The sequence below is a fragment of the Lactuca serriola genome, chromosome 4 (genome assembly GCF_051521515.1).
Source record: "Lactuca serriola cultivar US96UC23 chromosome 4, Lser_US96UC23_V15, whole genome shotgun sequence".
In the NCBI taxonomy this organism is placed as follows: domain Eukaryota; kingdom Viridiplantae; phylum Streptophyta; class Magnoliopsida; order Asterales; family Asteraceae; genus Lactuca; species Lactuca serriola.
This window is the reverse complement of record NC_136411.1, coordinates 377,240,066-377,253,502: the sequence shown is the minus strand read 5'-3', so window position 1 is coordinate 377,253,502 and position 13,437 is coordinate 377,240,066. Positions and strand designations below refer to the sequence as shown.

Below are 13,437 nucleotides of genomic sequence, written 5' to 3'. Positions count from 1 at the left end.
ATTGGAATCATGTTCAATTGATCTACATCACAATGTAAGGATCATAGACAAACATAGTGTGCATACTTGGAGTATGGCATAACTATTGTTTTAGAAAAACAAAGTGTACATGCCAGGAGCATGGGACGACTGTTGTTTTTATTCAAGTCTTAAGTTGATTGTTTGAAACATTATACAATGAATAATGTGTAATCAATATGGTGATAAATAAAATGTGGTTCTATTTATATTCAAAAAGGTTCTGAGACCATATTGGATTCGATTATTATTGTGTCTCACTTTGCATGTTTTGACTTCCAAAATAGCTAGGTTATTCTTTCCGAATGACTAAGTTATTTAAACACTCCACAGTCGTTCATATGTTGGAAGTAGGTATGAATCAAGACTGTCATGAATCGAGTTTGTAGATGGCTAAATGGGTTTACTCATAGCAATGGTTGCTACAACATTCATGAGTGCTCATAAGTTATGAGTATTGGATTAAACCCACGCTCACTTGTATCACTTCATGGAATTTATCTCGAGTGATCGTGAGACGGTAATATCATATAAATCTTCAAACCTAGAGATATGAGTTGTTCTATGAGTTGGTTGTGCATTGATTGCACGTAAACGCATCAGTAACTTGATGTTATAAAACGTGCCTTTGTGTACAATTCAACAAGTAGTAGAACAAGCATATGAGTCGAAGTTTATCTGTTCCTTCTAGAAATAGAAGCGATATCTGGGTCCCTCGATGATTTTGTTGTGACCTATGTGCCGGCCGGTTAGAACTAAATTGATGTGTTCGATTAAGTTCTTTGTCAGACAAATCGAAAATCGGGAAACAAACTGCTAGACAATAAGTACGACGTTGTTCCATGTATTTGTCCGGCTGATATCATGAGAACAGAGGATTATATGATCACTTATCTAAAATGGCGCTTCATAGTTTAACAGAGTTTTCGAGAGCTACGATTGTTGGTTGGTTCCTGAAGTAACATATGCAAATATAGTTATTAGACTTATCCAAGTGGGAGTCTGTTGGATAAGGTGTCTAAGTCCATAACTTATTTGGTACATACTTGACCCGACATGTCATGGTCCATTTGGGTTGCACTTCACCCAAACGATTTATGGATAATTTTATGAGAATTGTATACTTACGATCTATTAATATATTATAAGTTATAATATATTAATATGAAGTCATGTATTAATTAGTTTTAATCTTAAATTAATTATGAATTAATTTAGAGATTAAAAAGAAGACTGATTAAATTATGGGCTATTATATTTTATAGTGTGGGCTAATACTCATTTGTTAATGGGCTAAGCTAATATGGAAGTCCATGGATGGTCCATGGAGCTTTTAACCTATGGATCCTTGGAAAGGAAAAGACATGGGTTATTAGGGTTTCACCCTAACCATGCACACTATATAAAGAAGCATATGATGCAAGAAATGTGACACTAGTAGTGTGAGACTTAGTGGTGGTCGATTCCACAAGAAAGTATACTACTCTCTCAAAGTTTTCCAAGTGTTTGTGGTGATTTGTGATTCCATTTGAGGCATTCACACTATTGGTGCTTGGTTCTCAAACTCCAAACAATCAACCATCATCAAAAGGTATGTATTTCTACTAGTACTTTTATGATTCATAATCCTTATGCTATGCTAGTTAGGAAGAAACCTTGGAAGTTATTATTTGCATGTATTTTAGAAGAAAACATAGATCCAAGGTTTATTAGGGTTGCATGCACACTTAGGTAGTGTTAGATTGCTCCAAACCCAACATGGGTGTACTCGGCGAGTTGCATGAAGATGGGCAGCAACTCGACGAGTTGGAAGAACAACTCGGTGAGTTGGTTGAAGATAGCCTTGGACTCGGCAAGTCTGTTTTTGGACTCGAAGAGTCTGGTCGTGAGGTCCTAACCTTTTCTGGTTAAGCTGTGAATCGGTGAGTCAAGGGATGACTCAGTGAGTTGAGTACAGGTAGACTCAGAGTTTTGGAACTCGGCGAGTCTTGGGGCGACTCGGCGAGTTGAGTCATGTTATGGGAGTTTCAGAGTATGGGGACTCGACGAGTCAGCAGGTTGACTCGGCGAGTAGAGTCAGTCAAGAGGGTTGACTTTGACTGAGGACTTTGACTTTGACCAAGAGTTGACCACTTGACTTCCAGGGGTATTTTGGTAATTATAGGTATTTATTGAGTTCAGTCTTTTGGTATTGATCAGTGGTGGAGTTCGTGTCGGGGGTTGGAGCAGCGTGATCTTATCCTTTTCAGTCAGCCGTTGCGAGGTGAGTTATCCTCACTATATCAACAGGGTCTAAGGCACCAAGGCCGACCCTTTATCGGATTGTAATCTGGGCATTGTTGTTATGTTGTTGCTTTGCTATGTTTGCATCCTGGTAGTTAGGATGGTATATGTTAGAGACCTGGTTAAGGTCGGTATCCTGGTATATAGGATGATGCTATGCTAGTGACCAGTTAGGTCGGTATCCTTGTTAGGATGAGGTTATGTTATGTGATTGGATGTGGATTGTTATATGATTATATGTTTATATGCACATGGTTGTTGGATTGGGGTTGGGTTGAGGCGGGTCCTGCTTTGTGTTGTAGGCCAACATACCCAGGGCGGACCGGTTATCCCGAAGGCCCAGCGAGCGGTCCGGATAGGCTGTAGGCCCCAAGAGGGCGGACCAGACGTACCGAGGCTCGGTAAGTGGACCAGGCCGACTGAAGGCCCGGTGCAGGCGAACCAGTCATACTGTAGACTTAGAGAATGGACCAGGTGGATTGAAGGCCCGGTACGGGCGGACCAATCACACTGTAGACTCGATGTATATGGCTAGACTCAGAGGGTGGACCAGGGGGACTGTAGGCCGGTGTGGCGGACCAGTCACACAGTAGACCGAAGTGCATGGCTGTTCTGTATCGGTTATATGATATGGTTATGTTTGTATGGCGTTGGTATTTTGAGGGTATCTCACTAAGCTTTCGGGCTTACAGTTGTGGTTTAAATGTTTCAGGTACTTCAGGAGACCGTGGCAAGGCAAAGGCGTGATCGTACCGCTCCTCATGATTATGTTCTATGATATGGTTCTGGGAAGACTCTGATAAATAATTGTATTGAAAACCTTTTTGTATTAACTTTATGAAATTGGGTTGTTTTTGAAAAGTTTAAATTGGTTGGAATTTTTAGAGTGTTACATATATATAGCTAGGTTCAAATGTGGATTGACATCTATTGTACGGATGTGTGGACGGTGCTGTATATTTTGTGAGAATGACAAACAAAATATGTTGTTTTATAATATGAATATGTTTAATATTACATAACTATTGTCATTATTACACATTCTCACTAATTAAATTGTCTATAAGGTTATTATAGACTTTTTATTATTATTCTCGTTCTACTGGAATGTTGTCAGAATGTTTATTGAGTCGTATTCTGTTAGAATGACAATGAGTGAAAAACAATATGTAAGAACAAAAATGAATAAGAAATAGTGAGAATGCATGAAAATGAAGATATTTGTGTAAGGTTGAACGTATTCACATTATTCTACAACTTATTCTCGTAGTAATTCTCATAGAATAACATTGTCTGTGCGTTCGCACAATAGTTGTCCATCCACATTATAACCTAGCCCCCCTCTCTCTTTCTCGCTCTCGCTCTCTCTCTCTCTCTCTCTCTCTCTCTCTCTCTATATATATATATATATATATATATATATATATATATATATATATATATATATATATATATACTTGGTTAAAACCCGTGGAAGCCACAGATAAAAAGGGAAAACACTATTGATAATTTAAAATGATAATAAAAAATAAAAAAATTATTAAATTACAAAGCTGAATTTTTTGTCTATAAGTTTATAGTTGTTAGTTAAAATTAATATATACCTTGTTATAAGCTTATGGTGCTTGCTGTTTAGATTTTGGTTTGTTGCACTATATAGTTTTTTAAAAATAACACCAAACAAAAATCACTTGTTGATTCTATTACTAAACATAAATATGATAGGTAAACCTTATTTAGTCAAATATGTGTTTTCACTTGTATATATCAACATGTGATTACCTTTGGTTTGTACATATATTTATCAATAATAACATGTTCTATTGCTAATTAATTTTGTCCATTTATGAATATGCATATGTAACCATCAAATTTTCTTCATTAAGTATATTAAAATAGATTTGTTGCTAACAAAATAATTTTCTATCCCAAATTTACTATAATATTGTATTCAAGATGTCTTTAGTTATCAAAAAATAAGTAAGAACAAAATTTATGTAATTAATATGGGTAAGAAATTGCAAATACATTTCCAACGTGTGTAAAGTAATAAAAACATGTTGCTATTATAGGTAAAGTGATAAGTACATTGCCTTTATATGTAGAAAATAAAGTATATTGCCTATGTTGGTTGAAGGGGTAAAGTATGCTGCAATTTTCTGCTATCATTCATATCCACACACCCAAAAAAGAAAGAAAAGAAAGAAAAGAAAAAAAAATTTACATAGCTAACTCCTTTCATTTTCATTAAAGTGAGGTGTTAGAAAATAAAGCTTCATATATAACATGCACTTACGATGCTATGCATGTGCTTTTTAATTATGTCAAACTAAAATATTTATTGAACACTTTATGTGTAAGGCCTAAAAGTTTAACATAATACTCTTGAAATAAATTGAGCATGATTAAACTGCTAGTGCAATTCCCCCCACCTAAATATAGCAATTGTAGTTCTAGCTTCCACATTTGCTACTTTCCATGTTGCAACCACCCTTAAAGACATAATGTAAAATTGGAATGGATTATGTTACCCATTTATCATAAACTTAGTGAAAGTACCATAAAAATATAACATAAAAAAAGAAGGCAGTTTATAAATCGATACTGAAAATTCATGTCATTTTGAAGAAACAAATAATATTAAATTATGTACTGTTATATAGTTTCTGTTACAGTTGTGAAACCATGTCCTTGACATCATAAAAATGCCATAATATGGAGAAAACTTTGGAAATGCGTCCATTTAAAGGCCTAACACAAGCTTATAACACTTGGGGATCATCTATGTGACACCACTTAGTATATTTCACATATATGAGCTTTTTCACCTCTCTTTGAAATATGATGTAAAAAATAAGTTGTAAAATCAAACACTGCTTTTTCTTACAATAAAGGTAACAAAATGCACATAATTAACAAAATTAGTATATCCTTAACCATTATTTCATTGTTTTTCATTGCATTTAACCATAATTTTGGCACACACTTTTCTTCATAAAAAATTTTGGTGATTGTTTGCCATTTAAGTTGCTCTTTCTGACTTAAAGAAGTAATTAATAAAGAAAATCATGGAAATCCTAAGTCCCATACTTTTACAAATGTGTGATCATTTACTTTTTCCTTTCATTTCTAAAAGAATATTTACATTGTTTATCAAGAAAACATGGAAAAATATTGCTTTTTAGTTGACATAAGCAAAAAAAATGTATCTTTTTTAGCTTTATCATCTACCGCATCCATTGTAGCTTCATCATTCCCTCCATCAACTTTAACAACACCATTTTTTATTACAACAAATCCCTTCCACTAAAAAGGATGATATCAACTTACCATAAACAAATTAATGAAAGGATCATTCTATTTCAAGATTTTTTTAAAATGCCATGCTAATTAGGAAGGAATTAAAGTGAGACGGTATAAATAAAACATATAAGTGTTAAGGTTTCAGATTAATAAAGGATCCAAATTAAAAATTTAAAACATTTTTCTATTTGTTAAATGCCTACAGTCAAGAAAGTCAATTAAATCTAGAGAGTATACCTTATATAAATCTAGAACAATAAAAACCAAACAAATATCTCAGTGAGACAATACATCAAACACCTTATGTGCAAGAAACCAAACAAACTCAATAGATTTAACTTTATATGTTTATAACTGATACCAAATAAGGAACAATTTCATATAGAAAATATCATATTTACACAAACAAAAGCATTTAATTCAAAAGAAAAATTCATAAACCTAACAACAATATATCCATCTGATCCCATGTCTTTTAGAATCATCATACACGGTCCAAGGCTTTTAAAAAATCACAAAATAAGCTTTTACAAACATTGTGGTCTGTTAGAGGGGGTGTGGGTCCTAATTGATGGAGATTGTTATATAGATTGAAACATAAAGTAGTAAATAAGGTTTACCTTTTGGTACCAGCGATGATAAGATGGTGTTGAACAGACTGGTAAAAAGATGGTGGGACGATGATCAACAAAGTGAAATGAATTACCTTTTCTTACCTAAGATAAAAATGTTTGACCTAAAATATCACCATGGAAAAAACCCTTCCACTACAATGGAGGACGAAATTGGCTTTTCGATTTTAAGCAGGTTGAAGAAAGTGAAAGGAAATTGGGGGTTTGATTTTGATTAGTTCAAAGTAGCTAGACAAAAGTATGAGAGTTTCAGAACTTCACTTTGGAAAAATAGGCGAGAAAAACAGCTGAAGGGGACAGATGATATGCCATGTCGCGACTCCAAAACCAATCACATAAAAGAAATTACACCCAAATCGATTGTAGCTTAGTTCAAATCTGAAATCAAAGGCTAATTACCTGGATGTAGCGTTTGAACGCCGTTTCTTGCAACGAACCATTGATGGAGAAGGAAGAGGATTAGGGTTTAAGAGAGAATCTACCTTCAACATTAACAATCGGTGATTAAGTTTGGATATGACTAATTTCTTGGTATCGAATTCCCGATTTCTTGCTATCAAATTCGGAACGCCGATAATTTGGTATATCAATTCAAACTTCAAACGTAAATGCAAAACTATTAAAGCCGAATAAGGGTATTTGGGGAAATTCACTTTGATATTTTGAGCGGGATAAATTGATTGGGCGGACTAATTGAAAACCACGTGGCAAAATTGCTCTTATTTATTATATTAGGAGATATATATTACAATCACTTGCTTATACATGACAATACGACGAAGTTTTTTTTAGAGTAGATTTACTTGTTCTAAGACTATTCGTTATACCCACCGTTAATCACTATAGTGGTGGGTGTCATGTTATCACCACATTTTCTACCATTAACCATGAGATACCTACCACTAAACACACAACTCCACCTTGTTTTTTTAATTAAATTTAAATAAAAATACATAAAAATCATATAATTTTTTTTTTAAAAAAAATACTAGTTTTCATTAATTTAAAATACCAAATTAAAATACCAAATTACATTTATTAAAATTTAAAAAAAATACATTAATTAAAATAAAAAAATTAAAAACTACATTAATTAAAAAAAATAAAAAATAACATTAAAAATAAAAAACCTAAAATGACCAAGCTTAACTAAAAAAAAACTATCCTCTATTCCTACGTCAGACTCGAACGAACTCCTTCATCACGATGAATAGCTCCAAATCTCCGCCTTCAAGGTCGTCCGCTTTCATTTTCAAGATTTCTATATCGTTTTTTCTTTGAATCACCGATTGTGTTTCTATCATTTTTTGTTCTACCCAACTCAACATCTCCGCCTTTGTTTCTTGAACGTCCACATAACGATCAAGTTTCTCTCCAAATTGATTCGTAACACTAGATCCCGAAGCCGTTGAAGCCGCTTTTTTTTTTTGCTTTACTTCTTCCAACGGGTCGACGAAGAGGTTGCTCGTCTTCAATATCGAGTGGATCATCTTTGATGTCGAAATGTGTTCGCCCGTCCGATTGTTGAAACGTTCCGTCGGGGTTTCTTGAACGCTTTGAACCGGAAGATTATGAACTTCCTTCCATTTGTCCCTTCCATTTCAGAGCATCTTTCAACTTTAGCCAATGTTTCACATATGGAAAAGCTTTGTGTGTTGGCGTTATTTTTTCAAATTGGTCCAAACCCACCTTGAAGACATCACAATCGTTTGCCCCGCTTTTTTGTATGTTTAGGAGGTTGTTGTAAATTTATCCAAATTCGGTGCATTTTAGTCGAATATAGCGCCACTTCAAGTTAATTTGATCGGGATTTCGGCTTTCACTTCCCGTTAGCTCGTAAAACACCGCACAAACTTTCTCCCCAAAACAACCAAAAGCTTGACTATTGCCTTCGATTGGGTCTTGGGAAGCTGAAATCCATGCCTCGACTAGCTTTTCTTCTTCCTCTTTTGTCCATGGGATTCTTTCTTGGGCGGTGTTGGGTCGGCCCGTGTTTTTTCCTTTTTTTCTTTTTAGGTTGAGGTGATGGTGAATGTTGAGTTTCCGAAACAAAATCCGGCTAATGAGGGGGTTGTGATGGTTGTGGCTGGAATTGTTGTTGTTGGAAAGTTTGATATTGTTGAAGTTGTTGTTGTTGGAAGGCCGAGAAAGCTTGATATTGTTGTTGGAAAAGTGTTGTTTGTTGGATAGGGGAACCAGTTTGAAGCAAATTGACTAAACCACCTTGAGGTGATTCCATGGTCGGGAATTGGCGAGGGGTTGTGTCTAACGCAAAAGCGTTATCGGGTTTGCGATTTTTATAGTTTGGAGGAGTGTTTTGGTTGGGATCCATTGTTTTGGTTGCGAAAATGTTTTGGGTATTTTGTGTATAGAGTAAGAAACGAATGATGTAAGAAATAAGGTTTAGAATGAGATATCTATAGGTGAAAATGGTATGTAAAAAAAAGTGATTTAGAAAAAACGAATTTTTAATAAATTTGACCGTTCAACAGCTAGTCAAATGGTCAAAAAAGAGGTCGAGCCCTATTGGACGTTTGGTTTCATCGTCCGGATAACGTCCCAACACGACCACGACCGGCTGAGATAGTGTGCACGGCCAAGGTCGTGGTCCAGCTCAACCACCACGAGCCCCCTCGTTAAAGGCATACCGGTTGGCCTAAAGCAACAAAGTCGTGATTATGTTTTTATAGTGTAGGTTCCTAGTCATGCTGATATCACTGTCAATTCGGATCGCACGATGGGGAATATAAGTTGGAAGATGTGATTATCATGTAGTATTATTAATGGTAAACACTTTCAATTCTTTATCAAAGAAAAACCGTCCCTTAAAGGTCTTTCACAGTGCATGGAATATAGTACAGTTCTTTTGTGCTCAAGTATTTGGTAGAAAATCAACGAAAGTTTATAAAGACACTTTAATTTTACAATTTACATAATTTGATAATAATAAGATTAAAACAAATTTCAAGCTACAACAAAAATAAATTAAGATGCTTGATGAAAACCAATAAATGTTACTATGAACAACTTAAAAAACAACAATAACTCGATTCATTTAATCGAAAAAGGCTACAAATATACATGTGATATAAATAAACTTTTGATAACAGAAAATTGAGAAGTATACGTAATTTATTTGTCTATTTACAAGTATACCTTTTAAAACTCTGTTATCAAACACTTAATGACAATAATGACCAAACCAACAATGCCTCCCTCCGCCTTCATAACCTTCTTCTTCACCTTCACTTCTACTGTAAATCCACCATAACAAATTACTTAAAGAATTCCCATCATCAAATCCATTCAAACTCCTTATCTTCTCAATAGCAATTTCCTTCTCATAAACCCCTTGCAACGCATACACAAACCCTTTCCACCCTTCACCAACACCTTCCCTCCCTAACGCCGGCAAACCCCACTCCACAAGCCGCCTCACAAACCCCACATCGGAAAACAAAACCTCCGTCACCGGCAACAATGGCAGCACCTGAATCCCCACCCTACACTCCCTCCATTCCGGCGGAGCAAACCACAACCCACTATCTCTCTTATTCGCCCACAAAACTCCCACCACTCGATTATCCCTCGTGAATTCTTCACTGTAATAACTATCATCTTCTTTCACATGCCACCATGTTTGAGATGCATGAATCTCCATAGCTGTAAGCAAAGAGCCAATCGAAACAAGATGTGTGTCTCCATAAGCTAATCCCATTAATGCCGCTGAGTAATACGCATTAACTGCTTCACTTGTGCTTTCTTGATTCCTTCCATCTGCAAACTCAGTCAAACCACCTGCCCATGAATGTAGCTTCCATAAATCGAAACATCTTAACCTTGTATACTTCGAGTTTCCACCTCTACCTAACGTCATGAAATCCGCCATTAACGTGTAAGCTTGAGGTCTATATTTTCTTCCCCATATTGGATCTATTTTAGCAAGAACAGCGATCCCGTAAAGAAAGTAACCAATATGGTAATGATGATCGTTGTATATTCCAAATCCGAAATCAGCACTTGAATCTTGAGACCCTTGTTTTGTTATAATTCCACCCCATGATTTGTCATATAAAAATCCATTTCCATTAAACGTTCCATCTAACCATGGCTCGATTGTATCCTTTAAATACTTCTGAATTCTTGGCAATACTTCAATATAAGTAACTTCTTCAGCTATTAAAGCTAATCTAGCTGCTCTTGCGACAAGCTTCCCATAAAAATACGATGATGTTGTCGATATTGAAGATGAATCCAACCCATCGACATCTTTTACAAGAGCATCAATGATTTCAGGGTAGTTTTCTTCTTTGATTCCTTTTATAGAATGCCAAGTTACTGAAACTGGATCGGTTTTTAACACCCAGGAATCTCCGATGACACCCACAAGTTCGCCATCGATGCTATTGTATTTAACGTCGTCAAGAACTTTAACTGAAGACACATCAAGAAGACGAAGATGAAGAGGGTTTGCTAACATTAACAAATCCCCCCAACCTTTCTTTTCCCATTTATATTCAACACAAAATGGTGTCGTAAACGCAGCATCACCCGATACCGGATAGCAAGAACTGAAACGATCAAGAACCGTTTCAAGATTAGGGTTTGATGAATTCGGGAGTATTGCGATACGAATAACACCGGAAAACAATGAAGATGAAATCTTTGATATCTCGTGGGTTAGATTAATCGGTGAAGACGAATACAATAGCCATGTTTGACCGTTGTTGAGATTGATTTTGTACTTGGTTCTTGAAGAATTAGGAGTAAAATCAAGAATTGCATGAATGGTTGAAATGGAAAGTTCGGTTTTTTGCAAGACTTGACATGTTAAAAACGGGCTACCTCTAACCAGATAAAATCTTAAACTTTGTGGAAGATCTAACGTCACACTTAGATCGTTGAATGAAGATATGACGTGGGTTTGATTAGGGTCAGGGTTATCCACGGCGGAGATGGTGAGATCGGCGTTGAAGATTTGATATGTGAAGGCGGTGGTGGAGAATAAAGGTGGGTAACACATGGAAAGCGATGAAGGCGATGATTTGATTAAATATGGATGGATGTATTCAGGTTGATCGCCATTTTTGAGGACGAAGTTTTGGAAGAAAGAGTTTGTGGGGAGAGGGGAAGAGAGAAGGTTGGTGGAGAAGAAGGTGGAGGGGTGAGGGAGGACGGTGGAGTTGGTTTCTGGAAACATAAAAGGGTGGGAGGGGCGGCGGTTCATGATGGCGGGTGGTGGTTCTGGTGGAGGAGAAGAGATTGGTGATTGGGGTTTTATAGAGGGTTTTCTTGGAGGTTTTTTGAAGGGCTTTGTGATGATTCTTTCCACTTTTCTTCTGATTTTCTTCAACACCATCTTGAAAGGGATTGAACAAATGGATAAAGAAAATTTAATGATACACCAGAATAGAAATTAATTAACCCTTCTTAGTAAATTAGATTCAAAGACTAGTTTTCAGTAACTGATTAAGAGAAGATGATAATGTTTTTGGCAACTTGAGATGGGAGGATTAGATTAGAAGGTAAGAGAGGATAAATGGGGACATATGAGATGTTTGGTTCTTTCAAGTTTGGGGTTTGATGTTTGTATTTGAGGATGATTTGAAGGTACTTCTCTAAATTCGAATAGTGAATGAAAGGGAAATAACTAATAAAGTTGATCAATATTTGAAGGAACGTATAATTAAAAAGTTGGGTTTTTATTTTTTATTTTTATGTTTTGATGATGTATCAAGTATCAAAAGCAATATTATCTCTGAAGTCATTTGATAGAGGACATATTAAGATTCTTTGTTGTTTCAATGATTAATGTTGTTTTGATTTAAGATACGTTTTCTATTTTTCCTTCTCATGTTTACATTCTTGACTTCCGAAAGAACCCTAGAGTTAAACCAAGAAAATGCTCTCCAATAAATGCAAACGATTTTTGTGTGTGTGTGTGTGATGGATATGGTTTAATGAAAAGCATTAATCGACAATAACATGACCAGGCATTATGAAAAAAAAAAAAGGCTAATGTCATAAAAACCCTCAAGTTTTCAAGGTTTTGTCGGTTTTGCTCAAAGTTGAATTTTATGTCCGTTTTTACCCTAACATTTTTCAAAAAATGTTTGGTTTTACCCTTTTACCGGTGATAACAGGTTACCATTATATTAACTTCGCAAAAAACCCTTAAGTTTACAGTTTTTTTACGTTTTTACACTTCAGTTAGTATTTTTTTTTTACACTTTTAACCTATGTATTTTTTTTCATATTATACGTATTCAAGCAGAAAAATCATATTAATATGTATATTATGAAAAAAATATACTTAGGGTAAAATTGTAAAAAAAATTATAAATTTAAGGGTAAAAACGCAAAAAAAAATAGTAAACTTAAGGGTTTTTTTGCGAATTTAATATAATGGTAACCTGGAAAACCTGTTATCACCGGTAAAAGGGTAAAACCGAACATTTTTTCGAAAATGTTTGGGTAAAAACGGACATAAATTTCAACTTTTGGCAAAACCGACAAAACTCTGAAAACTTGATGGTTTTTATGACATTAACCCAAAAAAATGGCCTTACACTTAAAATGAGCTTAATGTTTGCAAAAAGGAGGAGACTAACATTACTAAAAAGTTATCAAATTATAAAAAGGGATAAATTATTAAGACCTGAGAGTGTGTGTGCAGAAAAATCTCTTACTTTTTGCTTGCCACGTCAATATTTCTTTTACTTTTTTTCCCCTCGCCAAAACACACGGTGTGTTGGGAAGAATCTTTTACTTTTTTTTAATATATATATTTCATACAAATATTATATTTATTTTGTATGGAATTAAAAATCATGAATTTGATATATTTTTTTATAATTTTTTAATAAGTATATAATTTAATAAATATTAAAAAAGCTGAAAAAATACTGACCAATCACACGAGAAAAGAGAGTGGGGGATAGACTCTCATCACTTTTTTCCCTCACCCACGGTATGGTGTTCCAGGGTGGGGGAGCCTTTCCCTTACCATTTTTTCTGTTGTACACCCATCGGTCTAATATAAAAAAGACAAATTTGTGTTAATTTGTTATAAAAACTATTTATATCTAGAGAATTACAAATAAATAAATAAATAAAAATATGTGGATAGATTTTCGGTAAGACTTTTAAGATTAATCGGTATGAGCATAACGCTCATTACATTATGCTTACATGACATGTC

General features: G+C 34.9%; 1 protein-coding gene across 1 annotated transcript; it reads right to left on the bottom strand.

Annotated features, from left to right (window-relative positions):
• Positions 1-9,269: 9,269 nt before the first annotated feature.
• Positions 9,270-11,813, bottom strand: LOC145097754 (glycosyl hydrolase family 81 protein). Its single transcript, XM_079035395.1, has one exon. It carries the CDS (start codon positions 11,593-11,595, stop codon positions 9,418-9,420), a length of 2,178 nt encoding a protein of 725 aa, XP_078891521.1. The 5' UTR covers positions 11,596-11,813; the 3' UTR covers positions 9,270-9,417.
• Positions 11,814-13,437: the final 1,624 nt, after the last annotated feature.

Excerpts from the sequence above, each read along its gene's own strand:
- LOC145097754 (XM_079035395.1), bottom strand. The coding sequence starts at position 11,595 with ATGGTGTTGAAGAAAATCAGAAGAAAAGTGGAAAGAATCATCACAAAG.